This window comes from Falco peregrinus, chromosome 9, assembly GCF_023634155.1.
Source record: "Falco peregrinus isolate bFalPer1 chromosome 9, bFalPer1.pri, whole genome shotgun sequence".
Taxonomy (NCBI): Eukaryota; Metazoa; Chordata; class Aves; order Falconiformes; family Falconidae; genus Falco; species Falco peregrinus.
This window is the reverse complement of record NC_073729.1, coordinates 37,255,117-37,273,213: the sequence shown is the minus strand read 5'-3', so window position 1 is coordinate 37,273,213 and position 18,097 is coordinate 37,255,117. Positions and strand designations below refer to the sequence as shown.

The following is an 18,097-nucleotide window of genomic DNA, read 5'->3' as shown; positions in this document are numbered from 1 at the left end:
ACTTACCCAGCGTCTGGCCAGCAAGCACCCGCCCGTTCTCGCCCAGGACAGCAGCACGTGCGTGCCTCTCGTTGGAGTACTGTACGAAGGCGTAGCCCTTGTGAACGGAGCAGCCCACCACTCGGCCGTACTTGGAGAAAATGGTCTCCACATCTGACTTCTTGACCACTGCTGTGTTGAGATTGCCAATGAAGACTCTGGAGTTGATGGACTTGGGGTCATTCTTGTTCGTGATGTTGCTTGTCTGCACCTTCAATGACATCTTGAACACCTGAATGAAGAAATCGGGAGTCAGGAAGGTGTGCAAGGGAACTGCCTGTCTTACAAAACGGAGTGGGGATTAAATCTCCCAGCAAGCCTGGAGTGAGGGAACCAGCTTCTCAACTCCAACGAGTCAAAGCTGAGGGGATCCCATCTCTGAGAGCCCCTCTGTGTCGGGGAGCAACTGTCACTGCCAGCGCAGAGCTCCTGCTGGAAAGCTGTTCATCAGGCTGACCCTCTGGGTGGCAGCTGGCTGCTTTTAGGGGACAAAACAAGATTTAAACGTATTTTACATCTAAGTAAAAGCTTTAATGCTATTATACAAAAGCATTTACCTCTCTATATTTAGTTGTAATTCAAAGGACTGCTCTTTTTAAAGCAGTCTGCGTTCAGTGCCTTGGTCCAAGCCCACCTTTCTGGGCCCTCCCCTGCCCAGCACCCCCCAGCTCTCACCGCGCACAGGGACAGCCTCATCCCCTCCGATCCGCAGCTGCAGCTGGAAGAGGACTTGAGTTTTCCGGATGCAAATGAAAAGATTTAAGAAACGAAGCAGCTCACGTGCTCCTATTTGATATCTGCACCCTGCTGCCTGTGAGCGCATTTACACGCTGGGCTCTGAGCTGAAATCTGTGCAAACAGGCGGTGTCACTGTTAGCCTGGAAATCAGGCAGCCATCAGCAGGGAAGCCACAAGCTTCCCATAGCTGCAAAGCCTGATCCTCCAAGTTTCTCGCCTGGGGTACTTCATAGGCAGTCCCTGGGAATGGGCGCCACCTCTGAGGACTAAGAGGACCAAAGGACAGGGCTGGAAACGGTGTGAAATTAAAGCTAGTCTGGCTGCCCACCAGGCTGCCCGTTCACATTTCTGCAGCAAAAACTACAGCTGCCCGAAGACATCAGTTCAATTTTCATCTTCCAGAAGCAGAGTGGATGCTTTGGGATCACTATGGTGTCCTGCCCACATAGACTGTGGTTTTTACCTGGGAAAAGCCAGCTCAGAGCTGTGGAAGGTATTTTGCGATGCACGCTGAGGTGCTGGTCTTCCCCAGCCCCTTCCAGCAGCGCCCACAGGTACTCCCAGCCCCCTGGGCAATGCCACCAGGGTGTTCACAACTCCAGGCAGTCCCTATGCCTGGCACAGGGGACGACACTGCTACCGCAGGGCCATGCTGTCCCCTCCCTGGTGGTCCCCAGTGTCTGCCCTGGCACTGGGAAGAGCTAAGGCACTGCCTGGCTTCGGGGTTTTGAGTCTCTGGGCTCAAAGCCCAGGTTTGTCTGAGCAGCTTGGTCTGAGTTGGGGACAGTGGCAGCTGTTCCCGACTGCATGGGTACAGCTCCTGTGGACCCAGCCACCCTGGTCCCCAAGCCCTGGCAGGCTCTGCCTGCCTGCAGCCCGAGACACTGACACTGGCAGTGTGTGATGCTCTGGCTTTGCCAAGCCCTGAAACACACAGTTAAGTATTTACTACACTCCTCGCTAGGCAGGCAGAGCCTGGGAAATGGTCACATTTCCCAACACGCTTTTTGGGGTTGCACCCAAGATTTTCAAAAACCCCAGGTCCTCCTTCTTCCTTGTCTTCTGCAAAGACCTTCCCCACAGAACATGAAATCTCTGGTTGTTTCCATCTCCTCTTAAACCTGTTTTGGGGGATAACTTCATTCCATCCATCTCACCCCTTTTCCAGGTGAACCCCATTTTGGCTCCTCAGGTGATGGATGTCCTTCTGAGCTGGTGTACCAGCCCCTTGGGATACCAGCAGGGGCTGCTCCTGCCTGTAGTCCCACCCTGCCCGAGGGTACTTCCACCCATGCAGACAAGCACCAAATGCAGTGCCCACAGCCACTGCCTCTGCAGCTCGAGGGTTTAGACCTTCAGACCAGCATGAGGTGAGGAGACACAGGGGAGATGCACCCAGCGCCGCAGGCAGATGGTGCATGCAGCCCAGCCCGGGCAGACATGGAGCCTTTGAACACCGACTGCAATCAAGCAGCTCTCAACAGACAAAGCTGCAACGTGCAGACCTCCACTTTTTTAATTTTGAGAACACAAAGGACTGAACATTTAAAGCCAGACCACAGAGAGTGTTGGAGATACCTGGCAAGGCTGATTCTCCACGTGGAGCAGGGGGAAGATGTCATGGCACAATAAATCCCATCCAGCTCTAACCTCTGTGACTCTATTAACCTACCACTGAGGCTGGAAACGATCTCCCTGCTAAATCCAATAAAAAAAAAGTTAGACTTGTCTGAGTTTGGCTCATTATATTTTCCCTTTCAACCTTACGGCTTAAAAGACCTGGAGACTTTGTTTTATTACTTTAAAAACAATTCCTGGCAGACAGTGTTACTAAAAACACAGAAAAAAATAACCAAAGGAGAGGACTTCTAAAGGTATCTAAGTGATTTAAATTCTCACATCTTTGGCAAGTGGTGCCCAACATCTTCAGGTTCTTCCAAGTTCCAACCTATATAACAACACTTGTTTAATGCTATCTATTTGAACATATTTTTGCAGTGCAGTCAAGAAGAGGTTCACAAACAGAACTGTCCCCTTTCCTGGTGGAGAAACAGTGGGAAAGCCCAGGCTGTTTTCAGCTGCTTGGTCACTTTGGGTACCCAGCTTGAGTCTCAAGGACTTGTTTTGCAGAAATCATAGAATCTTAGCATCATTTATGTTGGAAAAGACACCTAAGATCATTGGGACCAAGTGTTAACCCAGCACTGCCAAGTCCATCACTAACCCATGTCCCCAAGCACCACATCTACACATCTTTTAGAAACCTCCAGGGATGGGGACTCAACCCCCTCCTTGGGCAGCCTGTCCTAGTGCTTGACCACCCTTTTGGAGAAGAAATATTTCCTTAGATCCAATCAAACCTCCCTGGGGCAACCTGAGGCTGGTTCCTCTTGTGCTATTGCTTGTTTCTTTGGAGAAGGGAGCTGTAGGGAGCAATCAGGTCCCCCCTGAGCCCCCTCCTTTCCAGGCTGAATGCCCCCAGCTCCCCCAGCCACCCCCCGTCAGCCTTGTGCCCCAACCCCGCTGCCCATCCCTGGACATGCTCCAGCCCCTCCATGTCCCTCCTGGAGCGAGGGGCCCAATCCTGCACACAGGGTTTCAGATGCGGCCGCACCAGTGCGAGCACGGGCGGCCGGGCACTGCCCTGGCCCTGCTGGGATGCTGTTGGCCTCCCTGGCCACCTGGGCACACTGCTGGCTCATGTTCAGCTGTCTGCCAGCCAGCACCCCAGATCCTTTCTCACCAGGCAGCCTTCCATCCCTGGGGCCATCTCAGGACACGCAGGTCTGCGCGGGATACGTGCCTGTGGCTGCCGAGCGATGGTACGGGGCCACCAGATGGCAAACTCAAGGTCAGGCAAGGTGATGGCCATGCAGCTGGGAAAGACTTGGGAGGAAGCCAACGGGGACCAACGCCTCTGCAGACAGGATGCTCTCCCAGCACCATCTGCCCTCCGGCCGCTGCCCTGCCCAGGCAGGGAGCAGGGGTTTGGCAGGTAGCGTTGTCCAAGGCTGGGGGGCTGGGACTCTGGACTTCTAGCATGGCATTGCTCTGAGGTTTTGCGCACCATCACTGATGGCCTCCATTTAACAACTGGCCTGCACGGCTCTCATTTTGCAGCTTCTAACACTCAGCACTGTGTGTTCAATAACCCTGTGCAAAGTGCTCTACTAATGGCCATGCAAGCCCAGCACCCCCTGGAGAAAACAGCCTCCCTTGCCTTCCCTGTCCCCTTCATTTAGCGTTTCTTCTTACACACAATATTCATTTCGCATCACTTATTGGCCCCCTTACTGCAAGAACTGGAAAAGGATATTTTAATCATTTTATATTAATATTTCATACTCCACCTAACTGCATTCCAACAGAGCACTTTGCATTGTGCCCAGACTAAATCAGCACAGCAACCATGCATATCGGCACAGTGTCCCTTCCACTGGAACAACACAGCTCACCAGTGCAGGGCTACGGAGTACAGGGTCTTCTCAAGCCACTATCTCTTTGATACGCCATGTAAAACCCCCTGGGTATGAGCCAGAGCACAGTATCTTGGTGATATCTCTGATTAGAAAAATATACACAGCAGAGACATATTACTGGTTAATAAACCGATTAATGTTTTAGTAACTATCACTGTCTTAGCAGATGCATTTTCACAGCTATTATTTTACCTTTCATTCCTCAACCCACAACTGCCACAAGACAAACTTAAACTGGAAAAGAGAACAAGACAAAAAGCAACCAGTAATAATGCCTGGAGATAGATAAATGAATGTATAAAGGGGTCCTTCGTCAGTAGGACCCTAGGGAACACCAAGGAAATATTAGTATGACTATCCCTATTTTCTGCAAGGGAAACTGAGGCGCAGACAGGAGAGGTCTGGGGTGGAGGGGATTGTGCCACCAGCCTCACCAACACTTACAGAAACATCCTAATGATATCTCCCACTCCCAAACGACCCCGAAGGCTTAGGGAGAATTAAGGATGAGACTGTCAGAAGATCCATCCTTCTGTCCTGTGTGTCCTGTATCCCTCTACATGGCGAGGGACCCTGCAAGCTCTACAGGGGACAGCAGCCAAGCCACACCATGGTGACTCCAGAAACACATCCATCTGCACCTAGGCTGCAACGCCCCAGGGCTCTCCAACCACCCTTCGACCATCATCCCTGCACCCTGACCCTACCACAGACCCCAGGACCACAGCTCTCCATGGATTTACCACCCCACTATGCATGGCACAAAGAAACCTGTTTGCTACTGCCAGGCTGAGAAGGAAACACAACACAGGATTAACTGAGCTTCAGACCGCCAAAAGTCAAGGATACCCTGTGCCATTTCTTAGGGATGGTGAGGACGGCTCTGAGGTCCCACGAAGCTCCTGTGCTCGAGGAGAGGCTGAGCCTGCCCGTACGTGCCCCCGTCCGGGTGCTGCAGCGCTCGGAGGTACGCAGGCTCCCACCAACAAAGTTGTCTCCCTGCCAGCCCTTCTCCTCTCTTCCTAGGACAGCATGGTTGGAAAAAAATGCCACAGTCCCTGCTGCCACTAACATTCAGGAATCCCTTAAAAATATTGATATTCAATCAGGTAACAGCCCAAGGCCAGAGCTGGTTCACTTGATAAGCTATTTTTCCTCCCTGCTTTAAGTGCCTTGCTTCACAGATTAGCTGTTTAATTGAGAGCCAGGTGTCTGAAAACCCCAGGGGCCTCCGTTTTAGTGACGAACTGTCAAAGGCGGCATCGGCAAAGAAAAACAACCGAGCCCCACCACTCTGTCCTGCAGAAAGGTCTCTTTATTTCAGCGTGACGGCAACATGCAGCCAGGCTGTTATTCTCCTCTTATCACGCTTGTTCACAAAAGGGGAGATGCGGTTTATTCATCCTGTCCCCATCTCCATCCAGTAACAAGTTTTCCCAAGTTGGTGGCTTACCACTGGGAGTCAGATGACAAATGCAGATGCCCTGCAGGGACCTCTGGCATGGGGCAAAGGGCCAGATCTGCTCCCTGCCAGGTTTGGGGACAATTTGGCATTTGGGGTGCTGAAAAAAGCACCAGCAAACCAAGCAGATGTGATGGATGTCAGAGCCTGTGGTGCATCCGCTATGCTTCAGTGAGAGCTGGGTGGTCCCCAGCTCCGCTGCCAGGGCTGGTGCAACACAGCTCGCAGGCTGGAGTGACAGCTGAAGCTTGGTTTGGGTCTTCTTTAACCCTCTAGTTACTCTTGCACAGGACAAAACCCAATTCTGCACCACCTCACTGCTTTGTGGAGGTTATCCGCTGCTTTCATCCCTAACCTTTAATGTCCATACATCTTCCTTGCCACTTTCTTGCCAGTAGCCAGAAAGACAATTTTTAGGGAGGAACAGGGCAGTCAACATGCCCCAGCAAAAACCAATTGGCATGGCTGTCACATGGCCAGCATTTCGCTGCGGGCAGCGATCAACCCAGAACCTTGGCTCTGAGGGATTTCTGACTAAAACAGTCCTTCTTGTAGCAAAAAAAAAAAAAAAAAAGCAGTTTCAAACAGAAACATGGCCAGCTACAAGACAGAGGGACCCCACTGATTGCACTGCCACAGCACCACTGATAGCACAGAAACGCAAGCGCATGCATTTAAAAGCAAAGTCCCTACTACCCCAGGTGCCAATCATTCCTCCCCCAAGAGCTGTGAGTAATTTGCTAGTGAGTCCCCAAACACCAGAGCCAAGCTCCAAAGCATTAGTTTAATAACCAACACAAACCCTGCAATCTTTTTAATAACTTCTAAGTCCCCAACAAGTCCTGCTCAGAAACCCAGAGGGGCTCAGCCCTCCTCCCAGAGAACGGAAAGTCCCTGTTCACTGTTGTGTGGTTCAATAAATTGGATAAACTGGAAGGAAACGTGTCCCTGGGTTTTATGGGGAAAACAACTTCGATTCTCCCAAATGTGACTGTTAAGGCACCAGCAAGTTATTAAAGAAGGCGACAGAAAAAGATGTCACAATTATAAGACTAGTTCTGCAGGACCAGGTCTGCCTTTTGGGGAAATCTCCATTATGCTGAGTGAGCTGGAAGGGCCAGAAAGCTGGAGATGAGCTCCGCAGGAGCCAGACCAGCTTGTTGCGAAGCTGTGGGTTCCCTTTGCGAACCTTTTTCTCCCTGTAAAGTGCAACTGAGCACAGCCCAGTAAGGGATGATGCTTTTCCTGCAAGACAGGGAAGGTCCTTGGGTCCCTTAAGTGCAATTTTGGGGTGTCCCACCTCCCATCAGATAAGGGGCTCCTTGTACAGGGTATGTGAATTTTCCCAAACGCTTCCCAGGGCTCCACTTTGCAGGGGAGTCAGCCCAGACCTGTCCAGACTCAGGCTGTGCCAGCGGCAATGACCGACCCGATCGCAGAGGTGGCCACCTCTCACACCCCCCAGCCTGGGACTCCCCGCTGTCACACACTCCCCCCCCTCCACTCTCCATACCCAGCCACCCCATCAGGGCTGTGTGAGTGTGGCTGTAGCAGAGATGGAGAAGGCACTGATGCCACCCTGTGGCCCCCCGTGCACCCCCACAGCCCCCCGGGCATTCTTGCTGTGGGGACCACTTTCTGCCTGAGGACAGCGTTTCCTCCTCCCGAGCACGAGGCTCTGTGGGCTTAGGCGGCGAGCCCAGTTCAAGCCCAGCTTCCACCCTGCACATCTTGTTTTCCTTGGTAGAATGAAATTGTGTTAACTCCTGACACGACGGGAAACAGCGCTGTTGTAACAGCTCTGGACGGGGACTGCCTGTAACGACACACACAGCGATGCACCTGCAGCACCTGCACCACCCCGGGCCACAGCAAAGCACCCAGCAATTACTGCCTTGCTGGCAGTGGGGGTCACAGCCGTGTTCATAACCCGACCTCGCCGCCTGCCCTGCACTGAGCACTCCGCACTCCGTTTATAATTTATGGGGCGAGTAGCTGCTGCCCACCCACCCCCTGCGCCCACCCTGCCCACCTGGGCTGTATGGAGGAAAAAGCAAAGCTACTGAGTGGGAGGGAGAGAAAACAGCAGCCAAGTCGGGTTCATTACAGCACATTTGCTGCAGGACGTAAGCAAATAATCCAGATTGACACCATCAGCTTGTGGCAGATGCCAAGTTCTGCATTTTTCAGGGCTTTGGCAGGAGGGGCTGACTGTCCCCTTGATCCATCCTGCTTTATGCCGTGTCTGATGCACTGTGAATTTGTACATCGGCGCATCCTCCCCCAGAGCCGCTCCGGCCTCATGCAGCTGCAGCACACCATCACCACGACACGCTGGCTTATGCCACCTACTGCTGAAGCACCAGGACCTGCAAACGCGGGCGTGCTGGTGCCTCTGTGCCCGACGGTGGGGAGCGAGGCATGACTAGTTTCCTTCACCTCTCTGGTTTTGAGTGCTATCTCCACAAATTTGGGATTCACTCCTGTCTGATGCAGGGTGATGCTGCCCAGACAAATTGATGTTGAGCACACAGAAGCGTGAACAGAATTAGCTCCCTCATAATCTTCCTTCAACTATCTGTCTTGCTATGCAAATAGCCTCCTTGTTTAATTTTTAATTAAAACAACAAGTCATTGTGAACTGGAGAAATCCTGCCAATCCTTTGCAAACCTGGCTCTGATTTAAATTTCAGTGCAACTGGTAAGCCCTTCATAAAGGAGCAATAAATAATCAATAGCTGCTTTAACAAGCATTTAATCAAATTGTTAAAGGTACAATGGTTACAAAGTCTATCAGGTCAGCATATAGTTTATAGCTGTGGCTCATAACCATCTGTCCTACATATTATTCATGCCTATAGAAAGCTTAAAAATGTATTCATTAGAGCCTTAAATCCTTCCTAATGAGTGTGATAAAGGGATCACCTATGGCTGGAAACTCCTGAGATCCATCCAAGCAGCCCCTGCAGCAGCACTGCTCCTCACCCTGCCTGTCTCCACAACTGTGGGGCTCGCTCCAAAGGCTGCACAGCTCACTGCACACACGCCTGCAGCCATGCTGGAACTCCGAGGGCTCACTGTGGGGCAGGACACGGCTCCCGTAAGGCAGACACCAGAGGTATGTACATATACGTGCCCCTCACCGTGGGGTCACGATGCTCTGCCTTTCCGAGAGTGCTGCTGACCTGGTGATGCCTTCCCCCGTCTGCCTGATAAGCCGAAGTCCCTCCTTGGGCCAGAGAGACAAAAGCTGTCCCACCAGCAGTGCCGTGTGACAGCGCGGAGCATCCACAGTGCCTGGCCCCCCACCCTGCCCTTCGGTTCAGAGCCCAATTCCTTTGCAAACACAGGTGTCTGTCATGCACTGACCAGGATTTTCAGGCAGCTATCAATCTTGGCAGGTTAAATTTGGGGTTCCCATGCTAACAACACTGCATTTAAAACATGAGAGTCCTGATGGTTTACAAGGCCAAAAAAGAAATCCCACCATCAGTACTGCGCTAGAAGCAAGAACTGGGGCTTCTTCTGAAGCCTACATGGATCAACTCCCGGGGCTTCAACCTGCCAGGAGAGCTCCTCAGCAGCTCTTTGGCTGTCTACTTGAACATGGATACCTCATTCGCATGGAACTTTTCTGGACTCTGCTTATTCATGAAAATATATTTCAAATGAAGGCATTTTTCTCCTAAAAAAACCCTGCTAGGATCATCCTTTGATTGCAGAATATGCAACAAGTAGACTTTTCAGGAGTCTCTGCTTCTAATCGTCTTGGAAATCTCTCGTGAACAGACTAACATTCTTTTTGACAGCAGCAAAATAAATTTTAAAGGTCAATTGAATCAGATAAGCCCAGTCTGGCAGCACTTTCACATGCAGAATTCCATGGATAACATTTAGGTTATGTTCGAGAACAGAAACAGAATTCTTTGGAGGAAAGAATCTTTAAAAGCAAAAACAAAAGGAAAGAAAATGAAAAGGAAACAGCAATTAAATAGAATGTCATCTGTAATCCCACTGGTGCAAAACCTGATGATTACCTACTGGGGCTATGGACAATGCTACATGTATTAATCTAATTAAAGTCCTTTTTTACAGGCATCTGAAGCTAGCTCATTAGTGTGTTACCGAGATGCTCATTAATGGCTGGCCATGACTAATTTCTTGAGAATTATTCTTTAATTCTTTATTATTCACAGTGTAATAGGAAAACACAATGTTACCATCCCCCTCTCCCCTACTTGTACACAGTGGAGACAGGTTCTCATCAGCCACCTATTGACTTGATGCTCCTTAATGAACAACCCTCCCCCCCCCCCCCATCAGCCCAAATGTTGTTTTAACAGCAAATGATTTATTTATGAGGAAAAACAAGTGAACTTTCTGGGAACTTTCTTAGCTGTTAACGAACCGGCATCTTTGCCGCTGCTTTCTGCATCTCCTGCGTGCGGCAGGGGACCCGGAGCGGTGGGAGCGTGGGGCTCCCTGTCCGGCTGCCGAAGCGCTTCCTGCCCCGGTCTGTGAGCCCAGTGCTCAGCTCCCGGCACAGCACCCTCTGGCCCACTGACCCAATTCTCATTTAGCTCCACCGGTGTCTTCTAAGCAGAAGCCCTGCATCTTGGTGCCACGGCTTTTTTAACACGCAAATGCTGCTCTGGTCCCAGCCAATCTGGTCCTGCTCACCCCCCAGTTTCTGCTGTGCTCCTGTGGCCGCCCCTGCCTCTTCCAAGCCATGAGGGCTACGGCTGGTTTGTCTGAATGGCCTAGCAGAAGTCAGGGATTTCCACATCACCACGCGCTTCCCGCTGCTGGGCATTTTAGCAAAGCCCAAATGCCAGGAGATGGGACAAACCCATGAGCTGAGGACACCGCCAGCACAGTCACCACCCGCAGATCGAAGGGGTCCCTCTGGGACTCAGACCAGACTGGTCCTCCAAAATGCTTGTCCATGTTTTTCTACAGAGAAAACCAGCTGACTGTCGTCATGTCCCCCTCCCCCCCCTCATAGGACTCGATGTCATGGGTATCACCGAGGGCAGGCACCCGCTCCCCAGAGACTGTGCTGGTGGGGGAGGGAGGACAGGAGATGGGGAGCCTTGGGGAGCACAGAGCAGGAGCAAGTTGCTGGTTTTTGGCACACTAACCCTCAATTCTTTAACAGCTGAGGTTTTTGACATGCTCCTTTCCTCTCTCAGAGTTAATTATCAGCTGACTGCCTTTCAAAATTATTGCAGACACTTTAAATATGCAGAATGACATAAATGATTAAGATACATATGTCTGTAAATTCGCTGGGATGTGGGCTCCTACTTCACTTCCAGTGGGATTTGGTGAGGTTTGGTTGCCCTAAATGCCACCTCCAAGGCTCCAGAGAGACCAGGGGAAGCACCTTCACCCCAGGGAAAGCATCTCAGATGGGAGGGATGCAGCCTGCAGTGATGGCAGAGGGAGACCTGAAAAGCAGCTGAGCTGCTCGAGGTGACCGCTAGAGCAAGACCTATGTTGGCAGCCATTCCCTTCCTCCTGAAAAATCATAAATCCTGCTCCCCATTCGCTAGTATTTCCCTCTCCAGCTGCGTGGGTGCAAAGGCTAAAGGAAAGCCTGGGTTCGGAGAGGATACACCTGCTCCCACGAGCTGTGCTGCCCCCAGCACCGGCTTGCCCACAGCCCAGAGGTGACTGGTGGGTCTGGTAATTTTCCCACTGACATCGGTGGGCTTTGAGTCAAAGCCCGGGCTGAAAGTACATCATCTACTGCTCTCCTTCCCCATGAATATTGTCATGCCAGTCTTGCATAGTGTGACTATGTGTGATGGTTCAGGACCGTGTGGTCTCTCAGGGCTCCCCTTTGATGCAGTTTTCATCCCTTCATACTCTGCCAGCCTTTCTCTGGGACAGCATCACCCTTTCCTTCTCAATGTGAAGCTGCCATAGAAGGGGTAAAGACACATGCCCCTTTTTTAATAATACAGAAAGATTAGTAACCCATCATTGTTTGTTGATTATGGTCATTCTTTTCTGTAAATGAAGTTTAAAAGTCATTAAAAGATTTGTCAGCTGTGACTTATGAGCCCTTCTTGCCCTAGGGGAGTGAAGCAATGACAAATTCCCTCCACCACCGTATCATCTGTTATGTGTTAGAAGTTGCCACGTTCCAATTACCAGGGACCCACTGAATCCGTAAACGAAAAGCAACTCAAATATCCTACACAGCTGCTGGGACCATTAGTCAGAGCTGGCGGGTTTCACTGCCACAGCACCAGGCTGAGAGGGAGTCAGGAATAAATAACACTTTGCATGCGTGCAGGGCATCACTGGCTACTGCACGCGGCTTTATCAACGTTAATTGCGCCTTGGGCCCTCCTCTGGGGAGGTGGAGCAGCTCCTGGCTTCCCAAGCAGAAGGCACACTGAAGGGCTGCCCTAAATTAAAAATTCAGCTTGCCTTTTTTTTTTTTTTTTTTTTCCCTTTGCTTGCAGCACAGTGGCAAAGGACACAGTTAGTGCCAAGGGCTGTGCTGCCCTGGCTGCCACTGCCGGCGAAGCCTTTCACACTGGGGCAGCCACAAAGCCCTGAGGACACGGAAGGGCTCAGTGACCTGCCCCAGTTCGGCCAGCCCAGCAGGTGGGAGAGCCCAGCTCACCCAGCTGTGCCTCACCCCCCCCGCCCTGGGAGGCTCCTGATGGCACAAGGAGCAGGAACACGAAGCACGGAGAGCCTGGGCTTGCCAGCAGAGCAGCCAGCAGTGTACAGAGTACAAGAGAGCTGTCTGAGGTGCAGGACCCAGGGCCACCTTTCCTATCTCAGTGGCAAAGCCAGCAGAGCCTGGCATGGCCCGTTGTCTCAGCTCTGGGATGGGGCATCACATATCATCCCCATGGAGGTATCCAGTTAAAGCCAAATTTCCATGCCAGGCACCGAGCACTCACTGGCTCTGTGGGCACTCTGCAGCTTCCCACCAGCATGGGCTGCTCAACCTTGCCCTTCCCGTGGGATGCTGAACAGCTTGCCTTCACCAAACGGGCACTCCTGCTGCCTCCCACCCACACAGGGCTCCCAAATACCCCAGGAAAGTCAGGACCAAGCTCCTGGCCCCTGAGTCATGGCAGGAAGGTAGAAACTCCCCAGGTCTCTGCAGCATCCCTTCCCTAACCCTTGCCCTGGGGACCAGCCCCAGGTGGGTTACAGCCAGAGCTGATGACCACCAGCAACTCCCAGTGCTCGCCCACCACTGGGGAAGGGCACGCACCACATGTTACCTTACCGCCTGGGTGATGTCGGGGGAACACCGCAGAGCTTCTTGTTAACACAACAGCTAATAAAATCAATTAGATCACATTAAATGGCAATTTGGCCCTCATCACACTTAACTTCCTCTGTGAGACAGGTAATGGCCCATGGAAGTTTACTGCCTGTTTGGCTTTAATTTGTTGGGCATGGTGGAGGGAGCATTCACAATGGCAAATCTTGCTTTCCCAGGCCACAGAAGCTATCACTAAAATCTTTGGGACAAGCTTCTCCCCAAGCTTTTCTCTGTCAGAGCCCACTGGAGGTGCCCTGAAGGAGCCACACCAGAGCAGGGCCATGGCACTGCGGCCGTGACTCAGTGGTGGGGCTGGCCCGACGGACCAGTCTGCTGTGTCAGGAGCTCTGCATCTGCCAGCACCTAACCACTGCCCGTCATGCCAGCACGGGGCTAATGTGCCTGCTCGGCAGAAAGAACTGCCTTTGGTCCCCCGAAAACGTGTGGCTGACACCCCCACGCGCACCTTTCACTCACCCTGCCCGACCACCCACAGAAGTAAGCAGGCGTCTATCCTGTTAACCCTATTTTATCCTATTTAACCCTACCAAATCTGATCTTTTATCAGCAAAACTGGCTGCCACCATCATGCCACCACCACAATGGTGTGTCCACCGTCACTGATCTCCAGATCTCTGAAGAATTGCCTGAGTCAGCATGATTTTCAGTGGGTGTTTGCTTTCCTTGCTGCGTAGGACATCTTTGACTATCACCAAGAACTGTGAGCAGAAACAGATCTGTCTCAACACAACTGCTCCACAATTACTCATTTTAACAGTAGCAGTCATTGGAAAAGCAAAAGAAGAATGATTTCATTTTCATAACCTTGAGTTCCCCCTGCCCTGCCTGGATGAGAGCCTGCCTGCATTATTTTCATCCCCCCGGAACGCAGCCGCCGCATTGCTCCTGCCACAGAGCGCACTGTGCACCTTCCACACACGCTGAAGCACGTGGGTGCCCAGGGCTTGTTCCAGTCTGATGGATGACGAATGACGAACCCTCGCAGGGAACATGCTGTTGACTAACTGATAAACCTTGGGCAACCAACCCACACTTGCATCTCTGGTTAGTGCTCATCTGCAAATGCTAAACAAGCTGGGTGCGAATTGTGCTGCTCTGTTCCACTGGGCACCACGTCATAAATAACGAGGGAGTTCGTGCCATTGCTGTGCCGACAGTCCAGAGCCGAGCACAGGCTCTTTGATGAACTGAAGCTAATGAAGTTAAATGGGGAATTCAAGCTGGTTTACGAAACCTTCATGGTTCGCTGTGGTGGCGTTTCAGCCGTTCCCTCACGTTCCACTTTGCAAGGGTGTTGGTTGTGCATGCAGACACACACACTGATGCACCCACAGCCACGGCACAAATAAACCCATGCGATACATCAAATGATCTTGTGAGAGTCTGATTCTGGGAAAGGCAAGGAGGATGTTTTATGATGTTATGCATTTATATTTTATACAGGAGTCTGAAACATGCCAACACTTCTCCACAACACACAGTTATTGCTTAGGAACTCACTACTGCAGAACCAGCATTACAGACAGAGAAATCAAGAAAATTCCATTTTTAAGTGTTTTCCTAACCTCTATCCATCCACAAGACTTTAATTCTGTTAGGTCAAAGTGATAGCTGTTTTGTTCTTTGCAGGTGGACTACTGTAATGCAAAGGGGCAGCATTTGGCATTCACGCTTCATGCCTATACTGGGACGCCACTGGCAACCAGCACCTTCTCGTGGCACCAGGTGATACTGTGAAACCTGGTTTGATTTTGCAAAACACAACTCTCTCCCCCACCTTTGCAGTGGACAACAGCATATGTTTCCTAAAAACTTTGGCAGAAATAAAGAGGAAAAAAATCCCATCTTTTTAAAACCCAACTAGGGAAGAAGGTGAGGGAGGGAAAGACCAGCTGCTGAGTCCATGGGGATGGCAAGGACTCTTCATCAGCTGGTGCGAGGCAGGTGAACTCCAGGAGCCTGGAGAAACCTTCTGTGGGTTTCTCAAAGAGGCTGTGTGGGTTCAGGAGGCTCTTCATCAAGGGTCACCTACTGAATGTGTTGGCCCTCAGGGGTCTGCCTTGATCTGCCCCGAGGGAACAGGTGTCCGTCCGTTCCGTCCCCCCCCCCCCCCCCCCCCCCCCCCCCGAGAACCACCGGCTGAGGATGTCCCACCCGTGGGAATGTGCTGCAGCTCCCTGAGAGCAGTGCCCCACAGGAGCGTTTGGGACAGACCAGAGATGTGATGGGCAAAAAAGATGGCTTGCTTTCTGATACCTGCAGCTCATGGGGCATCAAGTCAGCTTTTACCACATCAGGCTATTTAAAACTTTTTTTTTTTTTCCAAAGGCAGAATTCATAAACAGTCATGTTTATCTTTCTGGCTTTGCAGAGGCATTTTTCCACAGCCCTGCCTGGCCAGCTGACCTCTCGCTCCTGAGCGGAGAGGAGTAAATATCACTGCAGTCACTTTCTCCAAAGTTAATTTCTTAACTTGTCTATATGGCTCACATACACTTTGTCTCTGCAGCTGACTGCCAGTTTGGGAGGACAGCTGAAATTGGGAGGGCACTGCATTAAGGGTGCTGATCATCCTTCATGTAAGGAGGTGAAAACCTCATCCTTCAAAGCATCCATGAGAACACCTTACACAGGAAAGCTGGGAGAAATCCTTTCTTTCACAGGATCTTTAACCTCCCTGTGCCATAGTCCACATCAGCATAAAGGGGTTGCTTTTTGGGTTCAATATGAAGTCATGAACATTTGTTCATGGCTGCAAATCACCCTGATGAAAAGCAACTTGTAAATGCAAATGATGACAGTGATAGTTGCTATATATAATGTCTGTAAGATCATTAATGCCAATCGGAATATGCACCTTGTCAAGTAAAGCGAGATCATTTTACAATAAGAACCCAAGTTGGGTTTACAGAGGTAATAATAGTATCAATGAACTTAGACTTCAAGATGTTTGACTTGGCGCACATGTTTTTCCCTCTTTCGGCAAGCAAAAACTCTGGAAAGTGCTCGAGCTTATTGCAGAAAACTACCTGGACCCAGAATGGCTCAGTAAGTCCTGGGGTGATCAGACCAGACAACGGTTTGAGGAGGCATCAGTAATTCTGCTTTTGGCTCTGGCAGAACGATTCCTGCTCAGAATCCAAGGAAAACACAGACAGTTTGGAGACAGCTCAGTCATAGGAATTATTCAAGGATTGGAAAACATACTTCTTACAAAATCTTTGTTGCTTGACAAAGAAGAATTTACCTGGTGGCTTGGCCAGGGGCTGTAAGTGCCATTATGGAAAGCACAAATGGAAAAGAGAGTTTATCAATCGGCTGGACCAAGGCATGGCAGCATCCAGCAGCTGGAAGATGAAGCTAGAGAAACTCAGATTATAAGCAAGGTACAAATGCTTAACACGGTGGGTAATCAGCCTGAGAGACTGCTTGTTTTGATAGATTCTCTATTGTTTTTAAAGGAAGGCAGATTATTTTCCTGAAAAACCTGCTACTGTTTACATGTTAGTTCAATACGGAATTCAGGGCAGTCCCAGGGCCTGATTTATATAGGTGGTCAGATTAAGGGATAATTTGACTTGATAAATTTATTCAGCACTTTATCATACACATGACTGCTCATGCACATGCTGCATTTGTTTCCCTCCTGTTTCACTGCCAGAGGAGTTCTCCTCCCTCCACCGACAACAGGATGTGCTGAAAGAAGCAGGAGGTGATCCAGTTGCCTTGCTAAAGCTCATGTCAGTTGTACCACTTTTATCTAGCCCCCTAACACCTTTAAGAATGTGCTTTTGGCTGTTAAATTACTAGTTCCCCCATTTACAGGACATCCACTTTCAACTCTCTTTGAAATTAAATCCACATTTTCATTCGTTTTTTGACAGTCGCTATTACCAGATGGATCCTAATTTCAGTCCAATGCCAGTGATGCTGTTGGCATCATTAAAACTGAGCAGGGAAGAGACACTGCGCTGTTTTGTTCACGGTTCAATTCTCATTCCATGTGAACAAAACCCTGTTAGTTTATACTTCAGGTAGCCAGCTATGCGAGTAGAGATGGGTGCTCTGAACCGCTCCTTTCCTGGCTCATGAGCCACTGCCCTCCTGCATGCCCACACAGAGGCGGATCCTGATGCAACTATCACTGCTCTGTTGAGATCACTAGCAAAAATATAGTAAGAACATGTGAATTAACAGCATGACTTCTTTTTTTTTTTCCTTTTTGCTGCCTGAAACCGTGCCTGATGCCATTTCTTTCTCTGCTCTACAGTCCTGCATTGAGATCAATTCAGCTGCGGCTTCTCCTGGCTCTGCTGCAGAGCAGAAGATGAAGTGCTGAGTATGCAGTGGTACCAAATGCATGGGATCGCAGCCACATTTTCAGGAGGCAGCATGTGGCGTGCGTGTACTCTGCAGAGGAATTTCTCTGGGACAGGAATGGGCTGCAATGAACGGCACGTGTCTCTTGTGCTATGCACAAGCAGGAGCTGACAGTGCCTCTTCTGCCTGCACATGTGTGTTATAGATCGGGTGTAGTGCCCTGCGAGCAGGTAAGGAGAAGCAAGATCCAGAGGAGAAGTTTGGGAGCCACAGATGCTAGATCAAGCGCTAGCATCAGAAGGAAGCTGTGGGTGAAAGTTCCTGGAGACAACTCCCTAGAGACAGGGGTACCCACTGGCCAACGTGACTTGATGTCTCCGCAGGTTAGCTGCTTGCCTAGGGGCCTGAGCCAGGGATGTTGCACAGACATTCATCTGGCAGAAAACAGAGATGTTCTGTTGGACCGGTTATTCATGGACAAGGAAGAACGGCACAGAGACAAGAAGGCTGAGAGAAGTCTTGGTTGCCGCAACCACTCATAATGGAGCTTTTTCTTATACAAAAAGGCAGAACCTAGAAGGTGGAAGCAGGGCTGCACCACCCTGGAGGATTATGGAAATGCCTTGCTGCTACCATGTCCCTCCACCTTTATTTCCCTTTGGTGGATCTTTATATGAGCAGAGTTAATGATGCTGCTGAAGGGCATCAAGCCGTGTGGGAAAAGAGACACTGCAGCAC

General features: G+C 50.6%; 1 protein-coding gene across 3 annotated transcripts in view; it reads right to left on the bottom strand.

Moving 5' to 3' along the window:
* The window catches only part of RALY (RALY heterogeneous nuclear ribonucleoprotein), a 124,299-nt gene that overhangs the window by 17,418 nt on the left and 88,784 nt on the right, over positions 1 to 18,097 (bottom strand). For all 3 annotated transcript variants that reach the window (XM_055814522.1, XM_055814521.1, XM_005229283.4), the window contains exon 3: positions 7 to 271. In XM_055814522.1, coding sequence (XP_055670497.1) covers positions 7 to 262 — 256 coding nt within the window. In that variant the 5' untranslated portion in view covers positions 263 to 271. The remainder of the gene's footprint in view (positions 1 to 6; positions 272 to 18,097) is intronic.